Source organism: Lepisma saccharinum, chromosome 2 (genome assembly GCF_977018435.1).
Source record: "Lepisma saccharinum chromosome 2, izLepSacc3.1, whole genome shotgun sequence".
Lineage (NCBI taxonomy): Eukaryota > Metazoa > Arthropoda > Insecta > Zygentoma > Lepismatidae > Lepisma > Lepisma saccharinum.
Genome location: NC_139230.1, coordinates 168,163,956 through 168,191,165, shown reverse-complemented (window position 1 = coordinate 168,191,165; position 27,210 = coordinate 168,163,956). Strand labels below are relative to the sequence as shown.

The window sequence follows — 27,210 nt, the reverse complement described above, 5'->3', positions numbered from 1 at the left end:
TGGGAATTTTTTTTTCAACAATCTCCCTGCATGAAGGCTCTCTGGGGTTCATCCAGCATCTAGTAAATTGGTACCTTGGAAAAGGGGAGGGGTGAAGACTGCCAAAGTGTGGTAATGATCACATCACTCCACAATGGCCGAGATCCTGAATGTTTGGAGCCCCCCCCCCCCCCCAATGTGCCTTCATGGCAAGATGCAATTAGCAAGGGTTACCTAGCTTTATATAAGTAAGATCTGTTTATTATGTGGAAAAATGTACATATTTCAGAAGGTTTTCGCTTTTTTGTTTTTATATAAATGTATAAGAGTAGGAACTGAGTTGAAGCACCAACTGTAAGCACATAATCAAAACTATATTTACTATTGTATTTATCAGTATTATGTTCAATTTTAGATTGTATTAATGCAATTATGGAGGATTTTATTGAAATGGAACAAAGTTTCTGCTACAAAGGGTTTAATTATTTGCTCAATAAGAGAGAAAGCAGTGTATTTATATTCTAATGTAAGTTTTCCTCCTTTGCAGAAAGAACTCAGCCTGTCAAGAAGGAGCAGTCGAGTTGCTCAAAGGAAAAGCTTCATCTCAACCACCTCGCCAACATTGCCAAGATGTCACTCACCAATATCAGGTAAATGTTACTTTTTTTCATCAGTGTTACTCGTTTACTTGTTTGCCTTTTCGTTCTTTCTTGCACATCCCGATATGGTAAATAAGTGAAATTATTTGAGTCAGTGTTGTCTTCTCTTGCTGTGTGTTAGTGCGTTTTACAATCAATGAATTCAAGAAGAATATGCTATGTTAGAATACAGATAACAGACAAATGTTAAGTCTAATAATAAATGAAAGATCCAATGATAGTAAATCAAAAAAAAAATCCACAATTTTTATATTGCAAATTGCATCACTTTTCTACACAATTCTTCTACTTGGCCACACATTTAGTTAGAAGCTTGTATCAGCACCACAGAGTAGTATGTACGGGAAGTTTGGTCCAAATTTTATCGAGGCACTACTCCTCACGTTGCACTACCTGATGATACCAAGATGATGACCACCACTATCTAACTATTTATAATTTAACCTCAAGAGAAGAACCCCCCTTCAATCCTGAAAAATCAAACTTCTTCAAAATAAAAATTCTTAAGACTGCTACTGCAGCCATCGCTTCCTTTACATCCTCATCACATCAAAATCCTCTCCCAAGCAGCCCAAAATGGTAAAAATCAAATGGTGCCAAATCTGGACTGTGAGAAGGATACTCCAAGACTTTCAATTCAATTTCATAAGGCCAGTGTGGTATTTGAAAAATTTTCAGTGGTAAACTCTGTGCTTCTCTTAAGAAATCCATACATTATGTAAACTCAAAATATAATATCAACCCTTCCCCCTAAGTGCCAAAAATTATCAACCAGTGGGGGATGTTCTAGCCAATAATGAATGAACTCCCTGTTCAAGTACCATCCTGTGCATGGGTGTCCTATGTACTGTCTGCAGACAGCCATTGTAGTGAAACAATAAGATGCCGTTTGATATTCCCCTTTCTTTGTGAAGGTTGTTGGACAACCCCAAGCATTTTCCGTCAGTCGCACTTGTGCAACCATTTCTAATTATTTTTACTCCATTTATCTACAACTTTTATGAAAGATAGCACTGTTCTCATACTGAATCTGTTCATGTGGGACACTTGCACACACAAAGGATATCAGATTTTCGCTCTTCCTTTCGATTCTCAGGATTTTCATCCACATTCACCATTTTGTAGCTACTTTCACACTAACTGAAAGGTCAACCAGCTTGCTTTGCTGACTATTCACATGACACCCCACAATATCCATCCTTCTCTTCCTGTTTTCTTAGAAATCACAGGAGTGCAGAAGCTTTTGAGGATTCCTCACAGACCCAACAATAGTAAATATGAAATTGGAGGTTTCCTGGTAACATAATTTGTACATTCTTGAGTGACCAGCCAGGTTAGATCGAAACTTGTTTCCAACATTTTGAGAAGTCACACAGCTCTCTTCTTCAGGGTAGGGCCTCCCCAATGGCATAGTGGTAACATCGTCACCTTGTAATCAAGGGGTACCAGGTTCGAGAGCCACATTGCACAGTGATTTAGATCCCACTTTAAACTTTAGGTCCAGTCCCGATTAGCCTATCTGTGCATGAAGCAGACTTAAAACAACACATCAAATAATCAATTTATTCGGGAAATGCAATGAAGAGACCGCACGATGTGCACGATTGGCCTACCTTAAATGTATGTAGGACTATTAGGTAAATCAGTTTGTGAATTGATTTGGGCACCTTTCTTGTTGCTTCATTGGGCAAAGCATCAGTGATTCCTATAGTTCCTAGTTTATAAATCACTCAGAAGCATTATGAAGCAAGTAATTTTGAGGGCAATGGCCTACTATGCAGCTTTCCTTGACTGAATAAATATTTCCTTTTTCGCTTTGGTGTAACTTTCTGGATTGGAATCCACTGCTTCATATTGAGGTGGCTCCCCAATTGCTGTCATGAGTTAGGTTGCTTCTATGGGTTGAACCAGATGCCACTCCTGCACTCAAGATTGGGCATCTTTTCCCCAAGTAGCAAAATATGCATTGAACATCCCTCATTCATCCATTCTGTCCCAAGTCTTGGTAAAACATGACCCTATTTTGAACACTATATATAGAATGGACTGTTAAACATTTTTTGCATGTACTGTTAAAAAAATGGCATAAAAAATTACTGATATTGATAACTGGTGATAGTGTACAGATCAAGTGTAAAAAGTTGAGCATTTTTTTAGTACAGCTTTTATCAGCTTACCTGGCAGCAAATAAATAATAGTGATGACTTCCAACTTGGTGGATGTATAATGCTTTTATGGACTTCCTGTTATTCAAGCACCTTGTTATGCATTTTAAAATACTTGTTAACTTTCATACATTTTTAAATATGCAATTTATTTCCACCATTTTGTTAGTTCTATGTGCGATTTTTCTTCATTTCCATGAAAGCTGTCCTGAAATAATAGAAATGCAAACTTCTGTAAAACTGTTTAAGTGTATTAAAACATCAGATCAGTAAAATTATATGCCATGCTACTGATCTTCTGATAATCCCATTATCAGTAAATTAACTAATCTCATACTTAATATACAAACATGAAAATGTGACCAAGCCTTTTTAGTTTTTCCTTGAACGGTGGTGTTTTGTTTTGAGCACTGATTTTGTGAGTAATTTGGTCACACCTAATGTTACACTTCCAGGAGAACTTGCGCCATGGATTTTATGCTCAACGTTTACTTAAAATACATTTATAATTAAGATACTGTGCTCTTGCTTCTTTACATTAAATTGGTGGTGTTTATAATTATTTAATATGTATTTATTTTAAACTTATTTATTGCAGGAAGCCCTCTCGAAAGTCCTCGAATGTCACCAAGTCAGCATTTTGCATTCGCACCCGTAAAAAGGTAATATTTTTTTGTCCAAAAATATATTTTTGAAATACTAAAATTAAATCTGTAAAGTCTGTATCTGCATTGTTGATATTAACATCTCAAATTTTCCATTTATTTTAATTGTTTTCTACAAAATGATATGATCACACTTTGATTTAATGTTAAACATTGATTTCAATGTTTTTGAATTGTAGGCAAATATTGCCAGATAAATGAAGTTTATTATATATATATGTATGGTGATGCATATCAACAAGAAAATATTTAAAATATCTTAAACTTTTCCATGCATGACGTAAAAACCACAATTTGCATATAAAATACAAAATGTACAATCTTTGTTTACATAACCTCTTACTGAAGAATACATTCAAAGTAGAGACTTTACTACTTCATATTATTTCTGAACTCTCCTATTCATAAGTCTTTTAGTTTGTTTAGTAATTCAGAGTTTCTATTATACCAAAATATTTTATTCTAAATTTTTGCAGAGGAGATGGTAGGCGTTGGTCTGTAGCTTCATTGCCTTCATCAGGGTATGGAACTACACCTGGCAGTTCAAATGTTTCGGTGAGTACATTTCAAGTGTTTTGTATGGGTATTCTTAAAGTTCAATAATGCACAGTAAATTCAGTCATTGAAGCAAATCCTAGAGGTTAGCATGGAGAGATACAAGAGTGTCTATGCTGTGTTGAGTACAAAGATACAGGAATTCCCACAATTACAAGGATTACCCACAATAAAAGTTCAAGACAAGTTATTCCATAGCAAATGCTAATATGTCCCACCTACATGCAAGACTATGCTTCATATGCTGTTAAAGTTTCCTTGTTGGGCCTCCACAATGCTGCAGTTGCCAGCATGGTTGCCTTGTAACTAGGAGGATATCAGGCTCTTTTGCTTGTAGTGTAACATTGCACAGCTTTATTTATTCTACATTAACTGTAAATTTAGTTCCAATTAGCATGTCATAACGTGGACTGTATATAGTTTTCTTCACTCTTTTCTCATAATACAATAGCTTCATCACTTCTTGTTCTTAAACTTCCTGTTTCTTTGAATTTAGTTGTTGTATCATTTATGAATTTTCGTCATGCAAAACATAGAAACTCATGTGTAGTAATGGTTCAGTGAAATCACAAGGACACATGATATTCATTGTAAAAGACAGTTATCAAAGAAATGGTGTTATTGCATTTCCTTTTCCATAATAACATATATACCTTAATAGTTTTTGCATACAGATGACCATACCCTCACAAAAAAAAAAACTTTCTACTTAAGAGTACTTGCATGACGACATGTATTTTTGTAGATAAAAAACACTAAAGATACTGACCAAGGCTATCTTTATTATGTATAAAACACTATACATATAATGTTTCAATCCTATATCAGGGTCTTTTTCAGACTAAGAACTGAACTAACTAACTTTTGTGTTTTTTATAGCATGGAAACAAGGCTTAATCGTGTTACCTTTAGTAGGAGTTTACTACTATTTGAACATGTATGCCAATGTCATATACCATGAATATTGATCTGCTGACATATTTTTGGCATGTTGATTTTATTTCAATTTTCTATTAAATACCCTGCTGACCTCCATGGCAGAGTGTTGAACACAGCATGTTAGGCATCATTATTTCAACAATATATTTTCTGAGTGAACAACTAGGGATGATTATGTACTAATGATCTCCTGCTGATTTGTTTTGTGTAGATAGTATATTAATTCAGCATAAACAATGTGTGTGGTTGTTAGAGTGCCACATAAAATATCTACATACAAAATAAAATTAAACATTAGAAAGAAGGAGAGATCATTTTATGTGGTATCTTTAATTGGAATAGATTGTTTTATATCTAGTTTCAATCATGTACAGTTTAAGTATCAGTAATTGTGGCATTCTATTTAATTTCATTACTTTCACACTAATACAATTTTAATATTTTGTTGTTATTGTTGTTTTCATATATGCTTTCCCTTACAGTCACAATGCTCCAGTCAGGAAAGATTACACCAGTTACCAAATGTACCAACTTCTGATGAACTGCGCATGCTTACTCGTCATTTCTCCTCAAATGACAGCAATCCAAGCCTTGAGGAGGAGGGAAGGCGTTCTCCACTTCATCGGCCACGCTCAAGGAGTTTAAGGTAATTCTAATGCATGTGTTAATTTATAGAAATGATACATACATATTTAATATATGGTAGAAATGTTGTCATAAAACATTAGTTCCACAAGGTACCTTACTTAATTATCATTCAAGGTAAACATAGCTTTATAAATGAAACCATGCTCTTTGGTAGCATTTAGAATATTCCCATCACTGTTCACAAATTACATCTGACTAGGTAGTGTCTAGTAACCAACTAACTAAAGTTTTGGACTTTTGTAATTATTTCAACATAAATATAATAAATTCACATTTATATGTTTATCCAAGAAATGCTGAGAAGTTTTGTCATTGTTTAATTTAAATGGTTCAGCAGTCCACTCAACCTTCCATTATGTTCTTCTACATGACTATATCTGAGGAATAATCATGCTGATAATACCACTCTCACTTGAGTTTGGAGCTTTGCCTTCATATCATGTTGTAGTGCTACTGACAGGAAGGATGACTTTCATAACTGAGTTTAAAGCAATATCATGCTTTATCCCACCTTTCTTCAATAGGAGCAGCTCTTCTCTTTCTTATAAGCAATGTTATAACTGCCACAAAATCTGGGGAAAAAGTAGTGTGTGTTAGTGAAACCAACCTTGCACAAGCCAAAATAAGTCTTGTCTTCCTTCCTTGCTTCAGGTCTTGCAGAGGCTTTCTCATATTTAATTCCAGAAGAGGTTTTCCTCAATCTTAACTGCTTCATCACTTGTTGAAGTGAACACTGTAATTAAAGTAATTGAATTGTTAGCAGCTCCCAACCTAAATTCATGCAACGTATGATGAGCATTACGAAATGAACACTGTAAAATAGTGTTTTATTTCTCATCAAATTTGTTCTTCTGTTGAACAAAATTTCTCCATGATACCAAAATTACCTGTTCACATGTACATAAATACATGAAAAATGACTTTACATTTTATACAAAATAAAATTTCTCCTGCACATACATTACTGCCATGAACCACATGTCACATTTTCAAGGAGTGCACATGTATTTCTTCAATTTTTTGCTGCTGGCATCATTTATTCCTTCTTGAAGTAAGGACCTCTGAAATTGTCACATGGAACATGCATTGAACAGGCTATCAATGCATAGTATATCTGACAGCAAACCAAATGGTTGCAATAAGTAGATTACACAATGTTAAATACCACAAATTACTGTTAGAAATTTCAGCATTCGAGCATAAATGGATCATATAAAACCTATATATATATACATTTTCTAATTCCTTTCAGTGATTACATGTGATAGCTAATTTTGCTTATAAGTTACTGTGAGGATATAAATTTTTTCCTAGTTTTGCCCTACATACACAGTGAACTATGATTAAACCCCATTATAAACTCTTAAAATTTTAATACACATGTTTGCCTAGTGAAAAGGAATACTATCAACATTAGAATAACTGAAGATTCATGTTCTCTTTTTATATTCAAGGATTAGTTGTAATGAGATGTGCTAAGTAATGTCTAAGAACAATTATTTTTAAGAATATTTTGGTAAGTAGTTTATTTCAAACTAATTTAGGATTTATTATACAGTTGTAGTCAACATACCAGTGCCAAATATTTTCTTGATTGTGAAAAACTACTTATTTCTTGTGCACGTATAGAATAAGGCATTCTTCACAGCTTTAAATTTGCATTTAATAGTCAACACATTAATTTTTATAATACATTATTTTATAACATAGAATATAGAGAATGCTAATTTTATGGCAATTTAGAAATATGACTGAAGTATCAAATTATACAAAATTATTTTGAATGGTGATCTATGATTTCCAAATTTGAAGTTTACTAGCATAAAGCACACTTCATCCTCTAACTTTCCTCTTATTTGCATGACTATCTATCACTTCTATCAAATATTGTCACAATGTAGGTAAGCATGTTTTTCTTTTTATAATTATTATTTTTAGAAGTTTTGTATATACCTGTTGCTTTTGCTTAGTAATAGTTTACTTCAATAAATAAGCTTCCTTTTCCCTGCATTATCCATAAACATACACCGTACATGGAAGTTCATATATAGTAGGTGCATTATACTTAATGTTGCCTATAAAATGAAATTAGAACCATACAGATGAGTCCTTTATGTACCTTTGTGATGTATACTATATAATCCTGGAATGAGCATACAATCATTAGAGTTAATGTGTCCTATATAAACCTACACCTCAGCATACAATGGATAATCAGGCATGTACTTATCTTTATAATGAACAACGTGTTCTAAATAAGCAACTTGACAACGTACTGTGTAAAATTAGCATGGCAAAGATAGACATGTTTAGACAAACATTAGTTCATAACTAAGTGAAAGGAAAATACATGGGTTCATTGCATGCTTTTGATCCAGGGAGGCCCACCAAATGGTGCCTGTAAGCATGCAAAGATTTGTAAGCATGCATGTTTTGAATGGACGTTAGTTAAGTTACACATTGAGGTTTCTTTTTTTTGTCAGGTATTTCCATACCTGTAAAATTTTGTTTCGAGATTAGGTAACCTTGCATTAAAGTATGCACATTTGTTGTTAACACACTGTGTATAAGAGGAAAGCTTAATAGCAAGTAGCAGTATGATTACTTACAGTTTGACCAAACATTACTGGTAAAGCAGCAATCATATTTAAGGATCTGATAGAGCTTTCATCTGCCCCAGCAGCAAGTTTTTCAAAAATGTTTCTTGTTTGAAAGCACTGAACGCAAATAGTAGAACTGTTCAGAACCCTTCCTTGACCATTTATTAGAATCTCAATGTACATTCCATGCAATGTTCGATGTGTAATCATATTGTGTTGACCACAAACCTATTTTATATTACAGATGTCTACAGGGTGATTGAAAAGTCACTTAACACCCTTATATATCGAAGTGGTCTGTACAAAGCAAAAGTAGACATAATAGAAATGTATTTTGATTTGATGTGTGTCAATCAGCTGGCTGTCATATTGATATCACCATCTTGAATTTGTGGGAATAGATTCATGTGATACATGATACAGGGCATTCAAAAGTAACTATACCCCTGCCATGCACAAGAAAAACAATACGTAACATCGACTTACCTTACAGTAGTTGTTGGAAATTGTTCCCATGAACTGGTTTGTGGAAGCAAACTGCACACAACACAGGATTACCAACCTTTGCAAAAAACATTACTCGCAGTGCACAAAATACAATCCCTCAACATATAATAATGTTTATATAGGTGTATAGTTACTTTTCGAATACACTGTATAATGAACTGTTCAGTGATACATCTCAGAACTTTTGTAGTAATTTTGCCATTGCCACATGCGACACAGGATCATTGTGGCAAAGTTTTTGATTAAATGTATTTGAAATGTCGTTCAACTTCCCTCCTCTCAAAACATCAAGGATGAACTGCATTTATTCCTCATTTGTTAGAAGCACTCCAGTGTTTTCTCACACCCAGAAAAGACAAAAATTAATGATAATCATTTATACATAACTTTTCACACATTAACCTTATTCCCATGTTCAAATTTTGAATCAAATTCAAGATAGTGGCCATCCAACTGACATATGCAAAGTTGATTGCCCCTACTTATAACATGTTCAACTTTTGTTCTTCATAACACATTTTAGTTTTGCCACCTGCAACTTGCTTTGATTTTATAAGGGTGTTGAGCAACTTTTGACTCACTCTGTAGGTATGGAAGGACTGTACTTGCTCTTTCTCTCTCCTTTTTCATGCTGCTTAAATATAATTATTATAACAGCAAATGCAATCCATGTGGAGATTTTCTTGTGTAGGAAGAATTCCAAACTATTCTGCGTATTAAGATTTGATTTTGTATATCTCCATGTAGTGAAACCCTTTTAAACAGAACAGGGCTCCTACATAGCAATGGGTAGTTACTAATACATTAGCCACATGTCACCGAATGAAAACCCGCTTGGCAGACCTTGATCCTTAATGGGCTGTTGTGCCAGGGAATTTAGTGGTTTCTAAAGTAGGGATAGCTTGTGATCTTGTGGATACTAGAAATTAGATTCAACATACATGTACCCTCCCAGCTAGGAAAAATTATGCAAAGCATCCCCCCTGCTAAACCCGAGAGACAAACTAGCATATCTCTAACAATTTCCACCTCAGGCACTAATGTGTGTGATTAACCCGTAACGGGCATCATGCCAGATTGTAACACAAAAGGCATGGCGTGGTCCTGTGGACCACCAAATTAAATTTACTAATTCCACGAGTTATTGAAACATTAGCAAACTTTTTCACAAATTATCATGTTTTGGACTTTATGGAATTATGATAATATTTCACCCACTATTTCTGTTAATGCTGTTTTTATTACTCAGTTCATCTAATGCTACAAAAATCTGTTACATTCATAAATGGCTCTATAAATACATTTTCATATGACTGTAAGTGCCTCCCCGATGGCACAGTGGTAGTGTCGTCGCCTTGTAATCAAGGGGTCCTGGGTTTGATTCCCGGTGGAGGCATATAGTGGTTCAGATCCCACTTTAAACTGTAGGTCCAGTCCTGATTAGCCTTACTGTGCACAAAGTGGACTTAAACCACCAACTCAATCAATCAATCATATGACTGTAAGATACAAAAAATAGCATTTTTTGTTCAATTATCACAGAACATACATACAGTTGCCCAAATAAAATAAAATCAGATGAAAAATTCTGCACAATGTTGAAATGAGGGAAGAAATCTCATTGATCAGTCAGTGGAAATGAGTGCTTCAATATCAGTTTCATCAGACTCCATATCTGATAAATTCACTTTTGCTTCCAACTTCAAGTGTGGCAAGGATATTTCCAATAGAAGATGGATTGTCAACTCTGATTCTCGCATAAGGTTCTACACCGAAAGACTTACGCAAAGGGCATTGCATGGTCCATGAGACCCACGAGTGTGTATTACTCTGAAACTATAATCAGCGAGGGAAGTGGCGCTGGGGAGGTCATGTAATATACCAAAATATGAAGGTGCCAAAAAGGCGAGGGATGTGAGTGTTACAGTTTTCGAGAACGATAGCATTGTTCTATGCCACAGGTCCCAGGGACCATGCCATGCCCGTTAAGGGTTAAGAATGCATTAGGAATGGCTATGGAAATTGTAAATAGGCATAGAGGCAATGGTATATTCAGTGAGGAAATAGGACTCAATGTATCAGGAGCCGGACCCTGTGGCCGAGTGGTTAGCACATTGCGCTGCGATGACAAGGGTCCCGGGTCCCACTCGGGCTTGGTTGTTTGTGAATGTCCATTCATCAATTTCATCAGTCATCCCCATCTTCGCAAATTAGCCAAGAGGCACAAAAACATGAAGTAAAATAAACTAAATCAATCAATCAATATCAGGAAGATTAAAAAGCAGAGATAGCATTTCAAGTAAATTATAAAAGTGTGTCACATAAAAGAATGATGCTACAAATATGTGTATGAAAATTAGTAACAAGTTAAAGTTGAAAATTGTCAGTAGCAAATTCCTTGAAGCAATTCAGAGTTAATCTTGCATGTGCAAAATGGTAATTGCTTCTATAGGTTTGTTTGGTATGTTATATTCCCCATCATGAAAGGTTCGTGTAAGCATGATCTTCAGCACCTTTTATTTTTTTGGTAGATTAGGTTTTCAAATAATTTTCTTCGCATTTGCTCATCTATACAGTCGAAAATTTATTGATGCATGACAAGATAAAATGTTAACATTAAAAATGGTCATGTGCAAAATGTAAGGTAGGAGAGTCAAGATTTATAACAATATATCTTGGAATGCTTTGCTCAATAATAATTTTTTGACAAACTGCAGACCTAGTTCCTTTTCTACATAGTTATTTGATTGAAATTTAAATGAATTTCAACTGCTTATGCATTAGAATCTGTACTTTTGTGACCTTTAATGCAAGTGAATGCTACGAAGTCTAGTAATAATTTGAAACTTACTCTATTCTGCAACTGCAAGTTTAGACTATATTTGAAGTAGCGAGAGTGCATCTGGTTAAATAGAATTTATTTCTCTATCTCTCTCTCTCTCTCTTTGTCATTTAACCTAAATTTTAGCATTTGCTATAGATTTTAAGGCTCTTAGTGTTTGTTATTGTTGATTTATAAATGTAAGAAGAAACATTTCTAATGAAATTTCATTGAATGTCTTTAGAATTAATAGAAGTTGTGATCCTAATGTGGTTATGTAGTCTAAGTGAATGTCATCAATCTGATATTCTGGTCTTTATTATTAGAATTTTGTACCATCATAAGTACCATTTCTCAGTTTTAATTTTATTTTGGAGCTCTAGTACTGTGCTGGCACTTTGTTATTATTTTCAAGGGCTGAAGTACAGCTCAATGGAAAACCCAATTACAATTTGCATAATGTAGAAAGCAATACTTTATTTTATCAATTCTATAAAGTTCAGCTCCAGATATCAAGGTTATCAAAATCTATTAGTAGTTTCTGATTTGTAGCCACTACAGGTTCTGTGGTCCACATTAAAGCTAGCTTTGTTTGCTAGTGATGCCATTCCATCAGTGTGTCATACTTAGGGTAAAGGGGCAACAAAGAAAAACTATTTTGCTTTACTTTATACTAAAATTGTCTATCTGGTTTATGTTTACCTTGCAGTGGAGTATATACTTTCTATATCTTCATATATTTACACCAGACTTTTTATTTCTTCATCGGTTGAACGACATTCAAGAATATAAAAAGAATTGATGTACTTGATGTTGCTAACCCCACTCATGGGCCACAGTGCCATTCATATTATGAAGTTTAATACTTGGATGACACCACAGTTCTTTGCATTAAATGGGCAATGTGAAGCAGTGAAAGCAAAGTAACTTATAATTTCTATCCATCTTAGACATGATATTCAGTTGGTGAATTACTAGCCTCAGAGCTACCTATAATATATAAAGCTGCAAGAGATGAAATATCAGCTGAACAAGATAACCAAACCTTTAGGAAAAATTACAGAGTGGTACACAAAATGATCAATGATCAAATATGATTAATAATACACATATTTTGAGCAAAATCTCAGACATTAACATATTCAATGAACAATGATTCCATAGTATTCCTCTTTGGATCTCATGCATAATATGACCACCATTCTGTCTGGCAAAATTTGTTACAATAAACCTGCAGTTGTTGAACACTTGGTTGCATGATTCCATCATCGTTCATAAAATTTGTGGATGGAAAGACACACATCACAGCCTTCCAAAGAGATCTGGAAATTTATTTTCAAATGTCATAACAAAAAAGGACAATTCTAACATGAACATGTCAGGTGCCACAGTATTTACACATAATATACACGTACGTACATGTATTTTTTCTTGATTTTCTTACAACTTGTATATATTCTTAACTGAATCTTAGTGTTTTTCAAATGTTGTTAGTTGCTGTCCATAATGGGTAGACACAGGATATAATTAATATTACTCCTCGTATTGCATGAGGTCAACATATATAAAATGAAATGTTTCTATAGTATGATATTGAAAATAAAACAGTCAACTTAGTTATAGGTGAATATTCAGCACCAAATCTATTTTAGTTTACATTATGTAACACCACTTTCCTAGTGTAGTCAATATTTCAATTGTAGAAAAGTATATGTTAGAAATAGTGTAATAGAATTTATTAGTAAGTAACAATATTAAGTATGTGTAGAACATCTCCCTTAATAAGGAGACAATTGAGGCACGTGCGTCACAATTCTAGCCAAGATGAAGCACATGTAGTGACTTAGTTTAAGAGAACAACAACAAAAAAGTACTTCCTGGTTGCAAGTGTGTAACATTTTGATGTAGTAAGTGCAGGGAAAAGAAAGTTTTGAATTTAGTTTTGATGATTTCAATTGCACTGTGTCTAATTTGAAATTCATCCCTATTTTTATAGTTCGAGTACAACAACAAATTTGGTCTGTCGTCTTTGTTATTAATAGTGTTTCTCTCCACTTTATTTTGCTGCGTGGGTAATATCACCACACTCAGCTTGGCCTGGCTCTGTATCGCCACTTTAGAGTAAGAGCAACTTCATTTTTTCTCTGTTTATTTTTGTCAGTATGTTTATGTATATTTTGCTACTCACAGTATTCTTTGAGCTGCATGTAATTTTCATTTTTTTTTAAAGCAGTCAGCTATTAGGTGCCATAGTTGGGTATAGTGCCTTGTGTTATTCTCTTTGATGTCTAGAGAAGATTTTTCAGGAAGTGCATTCATAAGTACAAAGTTGTATTAGTGTAGTTGATAGGAAGTGTTTTGTACAGACATGATTGCAGAATGTTGTTAACCGGCTATTGTTATGTTAGTGGAATGTGAAAGTGTTGATGGTCGAGACGTGTTCAGATGTCATAGCATTTTGTTTTACTCCAAACTGGATAGTGTAAGAGTACAAAGATTTTAATAGGAGTTTTTTTTAATGAATATCTATGTTCTTTTAACATTACAGTAGTCCTATACGGTCACCTGTAGTGGATAATGAAATTGTGCTGATGAACACATTGTATAAAGAACGCTTTCCTAAGGTAAGTTGGCAGCATTTAGTAGTAGTTTTCACTATTATAGTAAGAACTTATTTTATTTAGAGACATGTATACTAGAGCATCCTCTGCAGACAAGAACACTAAGTAACAAATACGGGAAAAAAAAATATAATTTTTGAACAGAGATCCAAGTTCACAATTTATTTTAATTTAAAACAATGGAATTTTATTCTTTGCACTAGCAACCAAATGCTCTTTGCATGTCCTATTCAAGTTGATAAATTGTTTTGACATCCTCTAGGCTGTTAATAATAATGACTTTATTTTTACTATATTCACTCAAATACTTCATTGACATTTCCTTACGAAAACTGCAGCAAAAAGTGTGTAGGTAGGCAATCTAAAATATAGTTTTTCCTATGTTGACCACTGGCTGTGTATGCAAAGTAGGGCATGAAATAGGTATTAGGTCTTTCCTCTGATTGCACCAGAACAGATAGCTATGAGGTTCAGTCCATATGAAGAACATATACATACTAGCCTTTCTGCCATGATCATACTACAGTTTCCAGTCTCTGGCTGGGTTGGCAAAGAAGTCCATTATCTTCAGTTCTTCCACCACTCCCCTTTCCAGTCATGTCCTTTTCTTCTCAGGTTCTCCACTACCTTCTCTTTGCACTGATAACCTTGGTCTTCCTTATGCTCAGACCACCTCCGCTGGGTATGATCTATTTTGTCATGCAGCTTCACCCCCCAGTCATGTTGCCCCCCCCCCCCCCCCATTGATCGAGAACTCTCGAGTTGCCATTTGTTTTTGTTTGCTTGCTCCAGATGCTTCTGGGACAGAGCATATACTCCTTAAAGATTTCATCTCCACTACCTGCAGTTTGCACCTGAATCTCTCCTTCATTATCCAAGTCTTCTCCATGCATACTTATAGGTACACTCACCTCAATTAGTACTCCGGCAGTTGTTTCTTTATACAGCATATTTGCAGAAGATACAATTCCATCTGCAGGTGTATCAATATATGCTGTATAAACTTCGTTGAGCCTAATACTTTTATAGAGTCCACTTCCAAGTATGTTTACTTCTGTTTACCTCATAATCTATCCTTGTGCTCAGTCTATTCTTTCACCCTTCTTCAGTATTTGCTCATGCACCTATGCTGAGTGACACATTATGGTTATTCCTCTTTAGTTTTCCATCTTCACCTATCCTGAAAGTGCTATGGTTCAATATTTATTGTTACCAGAACATATTCTTGTAATGTATTTTTTTTTATTTAATACTTGAAATTGTCATGCTGCTTAAGTGACTACATACCTCTTGTAGGTAGGTCATGCATGAAATCTGAAGGATTTGTCTTTACTGGAAGAGTACATAGGTAAATTTAGTTTTAACATAGATTTGAATTTATTTACATTTCAAAATTGATTAATCCAATTAAAATGTTGAATTTTGGAATTTCTCTCATGAAAAACATGAATTTTTGTTGAATTTTTCTCCCAAAAACTACAAATAACTTAGCATTATAAGAAAATAAGAAATATTGTACATCCAAGTAAAGGGGGTATGCTAAAATATGACATTACAAATTTTTAATGGTGATTGTTTTCACCTTAGGTTGTACGTAATGAGATTGAAAATATCCCAACAGGCCCATAGCCAGACAGGGACCAGGGAGGGCTGAGCCCCCCCTGGAACTGCTGTCAGCCCCCTTGAGATTAGTAAAACCATTTTATGTAATTTGTTTGCAGTGAAGTGAAGAGTGAAAATGTAGACAGCAGATATTATTTTGCTCACAACTTTGGTGAAGGATAAATTCACAAAGCATGAACAGCAGCTATTACATTTGTTTATCTTATTTATAAGAAGAAGTATTTAGAATATTCTTAAGGCTTTAGAAAGTTCTTCGTAGGGAGGCTTCTTTATTTGTACCTTTGTTGCCCCTGTTGCAAGCTCCCATTTATACAGAAATCTGTGACTTTGACATCATTATACAAATTCCCTCCACATCTGTGTCAAAGGTCAACAGCTCCCAAGTTTTGGGAACGAAGGAGAGTTTTATTGTTTCGGCCGGGGAGTGGAATGTACGCCAGGCACTATGATTGAATATTGTCCATTTTTGCTTGTGTGATACAAATATCTGTATCATCAAACATAGTGTGGAGTATGTAGTAAGGGATGATTTCAGTAGCAGCCAATTAACACTTGAAGCAATATTTTAGAATATATATAAAAATGTAGTATTTGTGTGATATTTCTAAACTTTATGTAATTTAATGACCTTCCTCCCCCCCCCACATAATTTATCTTCATTTAACACTGTTAAACTTTCGAAAATGGACTTGGTTTACCAAGCCCCCCCTGATAACCCATGAGCCCCCCTGGAGATCAATTCTAGCTACGGGCCGGTATCCCAACCAGGGTTTAGCCAATACTGATCACTGATGTAGTGGTATCATCTTATACCAGTGGTATAAATACTGGAACGTATTACTTCAAACTTAAATCACCAATACCAGCCTATACTTTACAGGAATTCAACAATGTAGCAGGGTCCATAAAATTACCATACAAGACTTTATTTTTGCAACAGCATTGTGAGAGAAAAATGATTTTGTGATTAAATTGTTTATCTCTTGTAAAATTGTGAATATTTAAATGCAAAACACTGGTAGATGGGTATGGTATAGTCCCAGTGAAAAACTTGCACATTAAAATTTATGAACATTCTGAACTACTAACACATCATAAATTTTACGAGCTCAATTGTCAGAAGTTGCAGTTTTGAACAAAGCATGTTTTCCTACACACCCTCCTTCTGTGTACCTTCCTAACTTTCTTAAAAAGAGTATACTGAGCTACGGTCCCAATGGGTCACACTTGTCACGTGCTGTGAGGGGTGGTGGTGTATATTTTACAAGGGGTTAGTGACTACATATACTTTACTCATCCAATCTATGGGGTTTTGTTAGTGTTGAAAATCCAGACGCCAGACTAAATAAACAAAAATAATGTCAAATAAACAAAATCAGTCAATCAATTAATCATGGTTGGGAAGGCCTGAGTGCTGGTGAAAGAAAAGTAAATACTTATAAAAACAAATTACAGTAGGGCATAATTTCTTTTAATTGTAATTTCAATTGCAAATCTAATTGATAATAATGAAAATATTTTGTACATTAGAGAGCATTTTTTTGAGAGAAAAAGTTTAATTTGATTTTTTTTTTTTAAAAAAAATCAACTATCTGATGTGATATTTCTTACCCTAAATTTTGCATTTCCGAGACTGTGTTATGTAAGAACAATTGTAAATAAAAATATAAAGGTAATAGGGAAACTAACAAAATTATATTTTTAGACTTGCAATACTGTGTGCGAATGGGAAACAATTCTTAGTTTTGAAAATTACGAACAGTTTTGTAGATACGAGAAAATACAGTCATGAAATTTACAAGGGGTTAGTGAACACATTCCTCCCAGTAAGAGTTAGTGTTCTTGGGTAAACAGTTTTGAGTATCAGTATGGGTGAGAATTGGTAAGAATATAGTCATTGGTATAAGTATTGGTTCAATGTGGTATTGGCTGAGCCCTAGTCCTAACACAATGTAGTATGTAGGAAATACCATGCAAACATTCAAGCAAATCTGACTTATGTATAGCTATTCATAGAAATAGATGATTCATAAGAAAGGTTCAGAGCACAAGAATAAGTTGTCATCAGTGTAGTAGAGATGAAAATTTCCACTTGTTTATGACAGTAGGAAAAGTTTTCTTTGATAATGCTACTTTTGTTCGTGTGCGTTGAAGAAATCTTTACATTTGTACAGTCAGTGGCAAATAAAATAGTATGCAAACTGTTCACAACCATGTTCATTTGCATCAACCTCCGTGGCAGAGTGGTGAGCACAGCACGCTACGGTGCCAGGGGTCCTGAGTTCAAATTTCAGCCTGGGCATCGGTGTTCTTTGTGGATGTCTCCATCATTTTTATCACTCATCCTCATAGCCACAATTTGCCAAAAGTGGCAGAAAAGCAACGTAAAATAACCTAAATTAATCAAACCATATTCATTTGCTTCATTTTATGCAATTGAGGATCAAGAACTAAGAGAGAAGTTCCATCAATGGACTGATGCTCCAGCAACAGTAAGGTTTCTTCCCTCAGAAATCCACAGGATGGGAAAGAAAAAATGAAAATATCAGACCAATTACATTTACCATGAGTTGTATAGAAAAATATAACCATTTGATTTAATAAATGTTCATTATAAAAGTTAGAAAATATGCTTTTTTAATTTTTAGGCAACCCAGCAAATGGAAGAAAGGCTTACAACATTCATAAATGATAATAAACATCTTGATGCCATTGAAAGCGTTGAAAACATAGCTCCAGATTCCATACCAATCATAAGATTTGTCCATCATCAAGTTATTGAAATGGCAAGGGATTGTCTACAGAAATCTCAGGAGAAGCTGATAACAAGTCGTTACTTCTATGAAATGTCAGAAAATCTAGAGAGGTTATTGAATGAGGTGAGTTTTGAAGCTTTTATTCATATTTTGTATAAAAAATGAAGCACCATGTAGTGGTGGTTTGTTAGTTTTGTTATTAATTCATTGTGTTTTTTTTCAACCTTCGACAGATACATCGGAAACACACATCTGTGTTGTATTTATGGTTTTATGAAATATTGGCAATCATGGGCAGTTCATAAAGAGATGGTAAGAATTGCAAACCAAATGGTAGTATGAATGCTATACACTTGCAGGTTACATTAAGATTTGGTACACACAGGAGATGTAGAAATTTCACTGAAAAATGGAGGCTCGACCGGGACTCAAACCCAGGTCTCTGACATTCCATGTCATTCCATTGCTCTACTAATTGAGCTACTGAGCTCTGGCTTTGCCTGATTTTTCACCTGTGAAATTGTCACAATGCAGGCAGGCTTGGCCAGGACTTGAGTATGCATATGCTAATCAGGAGTGGACTTAATGTTTAAAGTGGGTAATCCATTGAAACTGTCCCCACAAAGTTGCATTTTCATTTAAAAACAATAAAGTGTATTTATTACCTTAGACATGAGTTCCAATTTTTCCCTGTATGTTTCTCAAATGTTCATTAGAGGATGACCTGGTGGCAGATCAATAATGTCATCACCTTGTAATCAAGGGTCTTGGGTTCGATAACTGGTAAAGATACATTGCACAGTGGTTTGGATCCCACTTTAAACTGTAGATCTAGTCCCGATTAGCCTATTTGTGCATAAAGTTGACTTAAAACAATAATTCCAAAATTAATTAATTAAAAAAATCTCTCCTTACCAAGAGAAATGGACTGCCCCCTAGGTTTTAGAGACAATATTTTGACTATCAATATATAATGGCATCACTATTGCACAATATTCTGTATTCACTTTTGAATTTCTGAGAATTTTTGTGTATCTTTCATCTGTGACTTTGCACTCATCCCTTCTAAAAATTTTCTGGAGTTACTGCAGCCTCGGTGCTTAAAGTTTGCGAGGAGAAATGCCATGTCCCTAGCAGTAAAATTTGCTTCATGCCTCCTTCCCATCCATATTTCAAGTTTCACCATTTTGAAACACCACCCAAGTCCAGAGTAGATATCCTTCACCTAACGTTTTTCTTTCTGAACACTGCCTTGCTTTCATGCTCCAAAGAAGCAGATTATATTGTGCATTTCATTGATATTTTATGATTATGGTTTTGCTTACATCTTCCTTGTAACTGGTGTACAACTGTGAATTTTATTCCTTAATTTTTTTAAATGTGTATATGTAATATACATTTTCTCTTTTGTAGACAAAGGAAAAGTCTCCTGAAGCAGCAGCACAGCTCACTGGTGTTATCAAGAAATTACTGTTAATAGTTTCTCGCCCTGCAAGACTGTTAGAATGTTTAGAATTTGATCCTGAAGAATTTTACCATCTTTTGGAACAAGCAGAAGGGCAAGCAAAGACATCGCAAGGAATCAAAGCTGACATTCCACAATATATTATTACCAAATTAGGCTTAAACAGGGATCCAATTGCAGGTAAGCAATTGTAAAGTTTTTAGGGTACAGATATAATAACATGGAATGGATTTGAGAACTCGACTGTATGTAGTAAGTTGTGTAAGTTTTAACTTGAGTCCTAGGTTAACTGTCTGTCTTCTCTTGTATTATCTATCATCTTGTCTATTGTTACAGTGGCATTTTAATTTCATCTCTTCTTAATAATGTCCTCTTTTTCTTCTGACCTTGTTATGTGAGAGGTGTTTATGAAGTTCGTATTATTACCAAGAAGGAAAAGAGCCACAGGTACAGTCATGGACACTTCTGGGTTGTAACAACCCCACTGACTGTCAGTGGGACCATTACAACATAGAAGTGTCTGTGACTGTACAAGCATAGGTGATGTACATAATCCTTCTGCACTGCACATATGCACCATGTAAGGTAACACACTTTTCCCAGTGATGGACCACTTGCAGGTGGTCTTGATTGTAGAAGTCGGCTATTTGTCTGCTGGAGAAACACTCTGCCTCAGAAATCATAGCATGGAAAGAGGAAGAAGTTGTTGGGTGCCAGGTTGAGGGAGTAAGGTGGGTGAGGTAAAAGTTCATTTCCCGAGTAAGGTGGGTGAGGTAAAAGTTCATTTCCCAAAGTACCATCAGATGTCGCTCTCTCATGAGCAGAATGGACAGATGCATTGTTTGCAAGGAGCCAGATTCCTTTCCTCAGCATTCCTTGATGCTTCTCTTTGATACTCCATCGTAACTTGTCAGGAAGTCCCAATAACATCCCTGGTGATGGTTTGGCCTTTGTGGGCATAATCAGTTGTGAGATCACTGTGGCAGTCCCAGAAAAGAACCAAGCATCATTATCCCAGATGACGACTGCATTTCTCCCATCTGGATGGTTGTGGTACAGCCAGCATTCATCCATCCATTTGAAGAAGTCATCCATATCAGCCTGGCACAGCATCAACGTTTCCCTCACAGAGTCCTGTCTCTGCTATTTTTGCATGGGCATTAGCAGTCTCTGAACCCATTGGGTAGTGATCTTTCTCATATACAAAGAATTGTAGATAATGTTGCAGAGTGACCTGTGACTAATGTGGATTTCATGCACAATTGGATCAATAATGATACACCAGTCTTTGATCATTAGGGGGGGGGGCCTCCACTTGCACCTCAGTTCTTGGTTCCTCACTAAAGAGCATTCAATCATTTCATGATTTCTCTTCAAAGATTTGTTTGTCCACATTTAAAGCACCTACCAAAAGAATCTCAACCCTTGTTGACTTCCACCCCCAGCCTCTTGTGAAGGCTCTACCCTCCTACCTCCATGACACCAACCACTTCCTCCAGAAAATCAGCACCCTTCCACCATTGCCCCCAAACACCATCCTTGCTACCATCAACGTCACCTCCCTTTACACCAACATACCCCACTCCTGCGACCTATGCTCCATGGGATTCTACCTCAATAGCAGACCCAAACCTCGCAACCCCAACACCAACTTCCTGACCCACCTAGTCCACCTTGTCCTCACATGCAACAATTTCACCTTTGAAAACCAATATTTCCTACAGATCTGAGGTACAGCCATGGGTACCAGAATGGCCCCATCCTACGCAAACCTTTTCATGGGCAAACTTGAGCAAGAGTTCCTGGATACCCAACCCCTCAAACCCCTCCTCTGGCTCCACTTCATCGATGACATCTTCATGCTCTGAACACATGGAGAACCATTCCTATCAGCTTTCCTGGACCAACTTAATCACTTCATTCCATAAAATTCACCTGGACCCACTCCCCCAACCAGATCACCTTCTTGGATGTGGACATGCACATCGACGGGGGACATCTGAAAACCTCTTTCCACATAAAACACACCAACCACGTGCAATACCTACACTTCTCCAGCTCCCACCCCTTCCACACCAAGAAAGCCATTCTATTCTCCCTGGCCCTCAGGGGACAGCACCATAACACTTCACCCACCTCCCTCCAGAATTATAACCTCCGCCAAGCCCTGGTCAACCGTGGATATCCTTCCACCCTGGTCACTAAACAAATATCCCGAGCTGCCACACACACCACCACCAAGAAACCTGCCACCAACCTGCCTGCACTCATCAGCCAATATCACCCCCACCTCAACAAAATCAGGCACACACTATGCTCTCTTCTCCCCATTCTCTACAGTGATCTTGAAACCAGAAACATCTTTCCCAACAAGGCCAGAGTGGTTTTCAAATTTCCCCCCAACCTCCAAAACATCCTTGTCCACAACACTCCTTCACTTCACAACACCCCCCTGCCTACAAATGCAACCGTCTTAGGTGCAAAACCTGCCCCATCCTCATCACCTCTCGCACCCTCCAGGTGCACATGGCCACTGGCAAATTCACCCTCCACCCCCCCCCCCCCAAGGAACCTGCCACACCTCAAACCTGATTTACATCCTCATCTGCAACATCTGTGGTGACTTTTACCTGGGGGAAACATCAACTGCCCTCAACCTCAGAATCGACAACCACCGATTCTCCACCCACAACCTGTACTTGCACTGTTGGCACTGTTGCCATCCATACCAGCCATCACAATATCCCTTTTAACAACTGTTTCCTTGTAGCGATCATCCATCTCTTACCTTAATCAGCCAACGCCTCAGTTCGCAAGAGATGGGAGAGGGCATACATATCAGCCATGGGTGCAACCACACCACCTAGCTTGAACAAAGCCACCTAGTAACTTCCTCACCACATCCTGACCCCCACCCCAATCCATCCCACCAGCCCCACCCAATCTTCACCCTACCCCACCTGTCCCACCACTCAGTGTTCGACGAACCTGGTGACAGAACAGTGTTCTTTTCCGTACTTCTACTTCTTCGATCAAAAACTGGCAGCTCTGCAGGTCTCTAACTTCCGGTTCCATCTTTTTTCCTTCCACTGAAGATGCAGCTCGTCTCTGTGAAAATTTGAATCTACTGTCTGGTGAATGTTTCCTTTCTCCTTCTTTGCTTTTTATTTAGTCCCTTTAGCGATGGCACGTTGTTCCCATACACCTCAGCCAGGTCAGCATGAATATCCTTGGCATTCTTCACCTTCCAAGTGCAGGGAACATATCACAGCCTGAAGCTCTTCTTTCTGCATGAGTGACGAGTAGGGATGGACGATATCAGAAATTTGATATCGCGATATATCACCAAGAAAATATTGTCACAGTTGATACAATATTTTTTCCGTATCTTAATATTGGCGATATATTGTCCCCACAATATATATCCCCAAATATCATGACGATACATTGCTAACATATCATGATGTATCGCCAACACGATAAATATTTCCAAAATATCGTGACTATACATTGCCAACACAATATATATCGCCAACATATCATGATGATATATCATCTAGTTGATATCACGTGGATGATATTTTTTCAATATCACGATATATCGTCTGGACAATATATTGCCCAACACTAGTGAAATGTTGGAAAATGTGGATTTTCCCTGTAGTGGCATCTGGTGTTCATAAATTAGAGAATTCTTGTGCTAAATCCCTTTGTCATACAGTGGGACCCTGATTTTAAGTTCCAGGATTTTACATTTTCCCACATTATACATTCAATCTTGATGGTCCCAACATAGCAAAGTGTTATAAATGTTTCCTCGATTTTACATTTTCCTGCATTTTAAGTTTTTTTAGCTTGGTCCCCTGTTTCACTGTATATGATAATATGAACTTCAACTTCCCTTTGCAATAACAATAAATAACATTAATATATGTCATCATGTGATTGTGTTTCTACACATTTATATTTGATATTCCACCCATATTTTGGGGGAAGGGGAGGAGTGGATTTTCAGTGGTATTGACTGTCAATATGTAAGTAAATTTGCTAATAATTTAACCGATGCAATATTTCTTTTAAGAAGCTCTTACAGACTTCCACAATTCCACCATTTTTAATTTTTCTTGTGAATATGAAAGCAAAATTCACGTATATTGGTTTTAAATATACATTTCCAAATATGTAGTTTATTTACCCAAGGCAAAACCCATCTAAGCCGTGTAGTTACTCATTTATCATTCAGATTAACAACTCTAATCTCTTGCATAATTGATTTTCTGTCAGTGTTTATAAAATTTTCACATCAATTCAAACTTTGTTCCTTCAATAATTTAATTGAAGTATTTGTTTACTTGTACAGTGTTGTGAATTGTTGCATGTTTTAGAACAAACTTGACTGAATTTCTCTCTGTTTGTGTAATGTTAGTAATAAATCAGCCAATTTTTAAGAAATGAACACACAGTTGAACATAAATTATGAATCCAAAAATGTGTATCGAAACTAAATCCCCTGCTTAGCCTTGGGAAAGGTAAACTCTCAAAATGGAGTGTGTTCATTACCACTTAATTTTAGTCAGCCTCTGTGTTGCAGTGGACAGTGTAGCAAGCTGCAAAGCTAGATTTACTAGGTTAGTTTTCTTGGCAAGGAATGAATGTTTCATTCTTGTCCTTCATCTGTTTTCATCATCACAATTAACCTAAAATGGTAGAAAAATGATATCCAGTAACCAATATTTAACAACAATATTCTATCTTTCTTCTTCCAGAATTACAGGAAGATTTAGACCAGCTGGAGAGTACATGCAGTTCACCAGAGAGAAAACCTCAGGTCCTAACTCATTCCCTCCATTCAAAAGATGGAGAAGAAAGGAAGTCACGAGTAAGTGTTGGAAATAATTAGGGTTCATTTCAACTGCAACATAATTGTTGTTTATAGGTACTGAGCCAAAAACACTTTGAACTGATATTTTTGTCGATACTTGAATGTTGTACAATTTGCAATTGTTCATAATAGTTGTAAATATCACAGACTTCCCACTGACCTGTAAAAGTTGGGAATATAAAATACAGTGGAACCCCGATTTTAATGTTCCCAGATTTTACATTTTCCCATATTATACATTCAGTCTTCATGGCCCCAATGTGGCAACATGTTATAAAATTTTCCTTGATTTTACATTTTCCCTCATTTTAAGTTTTTTTTCAGCCTGGTCCCCTGAAAAATGTAAAATCCACTGTATCATTATTGCACATTTGGTGAATATGTATTTTCACCTATTTATAATCATTAATTTGCTGCAATAGGTGGACTTCCCTAATGGTGTATTAGTAATGTTAATGCCTTGAAATTAGGGGGTCAGGTTTGTTCTCCAGTTGAGGAACATTGTACTGTGTTTTGGATCCCATTTTTAAACTGTAGGTCTGGTCCTGATTCACCAATCTGAGCATACGATGAACTTAACACAAACTTTTGACCAGCAACAACTGGTGTTTTATTCATGGTGGTTGCGGTAAACGCGGTTTAAAATTACTTACGTGTAATTTAAAAGATTTCGTAAAGCAACGCGGAATTACGAAATCTTTTAAATTTCACGTAAGTGGTGTTTTATGTTTTGAAAGAAATTCTTTGAAGAAAATAACATCTCTTGTATCTGGAAACCAGTCCCTTAATATTTCCACCTTACAAATAAACCATAAACAGAGTTATAATAACAACATTCCAAAGTAACAGGTTAACATTTGCACGTGTGGGATACACAAATTCTTGGAAAATATCAGCCAGGATGAAAGTAGTATTTTTTGATACTGAAACAGCTGATATTGGCTGATGCATCAGTACAAGTATCTTTATCAGTCTCCCTCTGTAGTGGAGTGGTGCCAGAGGTCCCAGGTACAAACCCTGGTTAAGTCATGGGTGTGTCATTGTTTGTCCCATCATCCATTTTATCTGTTCATCCTCATTGGCACAATTAAACCAATAGGTAGAAAAGTGACATAAAATAACCAGAATACAGTGCGTTCAGTTTGGCTTGGGGCCGAGGTAGCACGTGATTGCAGACAGCAAGGCATGGTGCAGATGCTGGCATTTTCGATCTGTAACGTCCTGCTTATTTTTATACACATATATGCTGACAATTATATTTATATTGCATAAAGAGTACTAACCTGTTTTATAAGAGTTGTTAAATGTAGTGGCCAACTGCGTTCATACATTCCAGCCATTATGAACAAGACATAATAAATAATTTAAAAAATAGATACTTGCACTTGTCATGTTCAGTGTGTGAAAGTTATGCATTTAGAAATTGTGTTTTTTGTTTGTGTGAGAGTTTGTCAGAAGGTAAAACCAATGTGATCCATTGAAGTAAACACTGTGGAGGTTTCTAAACATTTCTTTGTATGTAAAAGCTCTGACTTATCATCATGGCACATTGTAACTTTGTTGTGTACTCAAATTTAACCCATGTGATTTGTGGCTTGAATTACAGGTACCTTCAGAGGAGGACTTTGAAATAGTCAAGTTGATCTCAAATGGTGCCTATGGTGCCGTTTATCTTGTTCGTCACAAAGATTCTCGTCAGAGATTTGCTATGAAGAAAATCAACAAGAATAATTTGATGTTCCGAAATCAAGTGGAACAAGTATTTGCAGAAAGAGATATAATGAGCTTCACAGACAATCCATTTGTTGTAAGCATGTACTGCAGCTTTGAGACCAAGGTAAGTACTTCCAATGTTTTAGTAGCATATGTTCTCTTTCATTATCTGATATGCGGAAGTGATTCTTAAGAAACAATTAAAGTTTTATGCTCTAATTTCATTTTATTTTTTAAGTAAACATTTACAATAGGTTTTATTTGACTATGTTATTCTCACGTCTTTTGGGGAAAGAAACATTAGTGCCTGCCTACTCACCAAGCCACTAACTACTGAGGTTTTCAACAGGAATGTCATCAAATGAAAACCTAGCTGTAACAAATACATGTTTTATTTTTTTGAAACAAAGTATTCTGTGTCATAATTAAATGGCATTAAGTTTTCAATTTCCAGAGTTTCTTCTGTAAATCTGTAGTTACATAATTAGAACATTCCATTAGCCATTTACAACACTGCAACTGGAAAGAAAATGATGTATTTTGAAGTGAATTATTTAGAATTAGATAAACTGCTAACAGGAGCTTGTTTCTAACTAACAGTGGAAGAAATGC

The 27,210-nt window shown here is 35.9% G+C and overlaps 1 protein-coding gene across 7 annotated transcripts in view; it reads left to right on the top strand.

Moving 5' to 3' along the window:
- dop (microtubule-associated serine/threonine (MAST) protein kinase dop) overlaps positions 1-27,210 on the top strand; it is a 1,057,607-nt gene that overhangs the window by 992,385 nt on the left and 38,012 nt on the right. For all 7 annotated transcript variants that reach the window (XM_083117695.1, XM_083117694.1, XM_083117696.1 and 4 more), the window contains 9 exons: positions 527-629; positions 3,402-3,465; positions 3,945-4,023; positions 5,445-5,608; positions 14,087-14,162; positions 18,431-18,661; positions 19,952-20,183; positions 24,770-24,882; positions 26,492-26,722. In XM_083117695.1, coding sequence (XP_082973821.1) covers positions 527-629; positions 3,402-3,465; positions 3,945-4,023; positions 5,445-5,608; positions 14,087-14,162; positions 18,431-18,661; positions 19,952-20,183; positions 24,770-24,882; positions 26,492-26,722 — 1,293 coding nt within the window. The remainder of the gene's footprint in view (positions 1-526; positions 630-3,401; positions 3,466-3,944; positions 4,024-5,444; positions 5,609-14,086; positions 14,163-18,430; positions 18,662-19,951; positions 20,184-24,769; positions 24,883-26,491; positions 26,723-27,210) is intronic.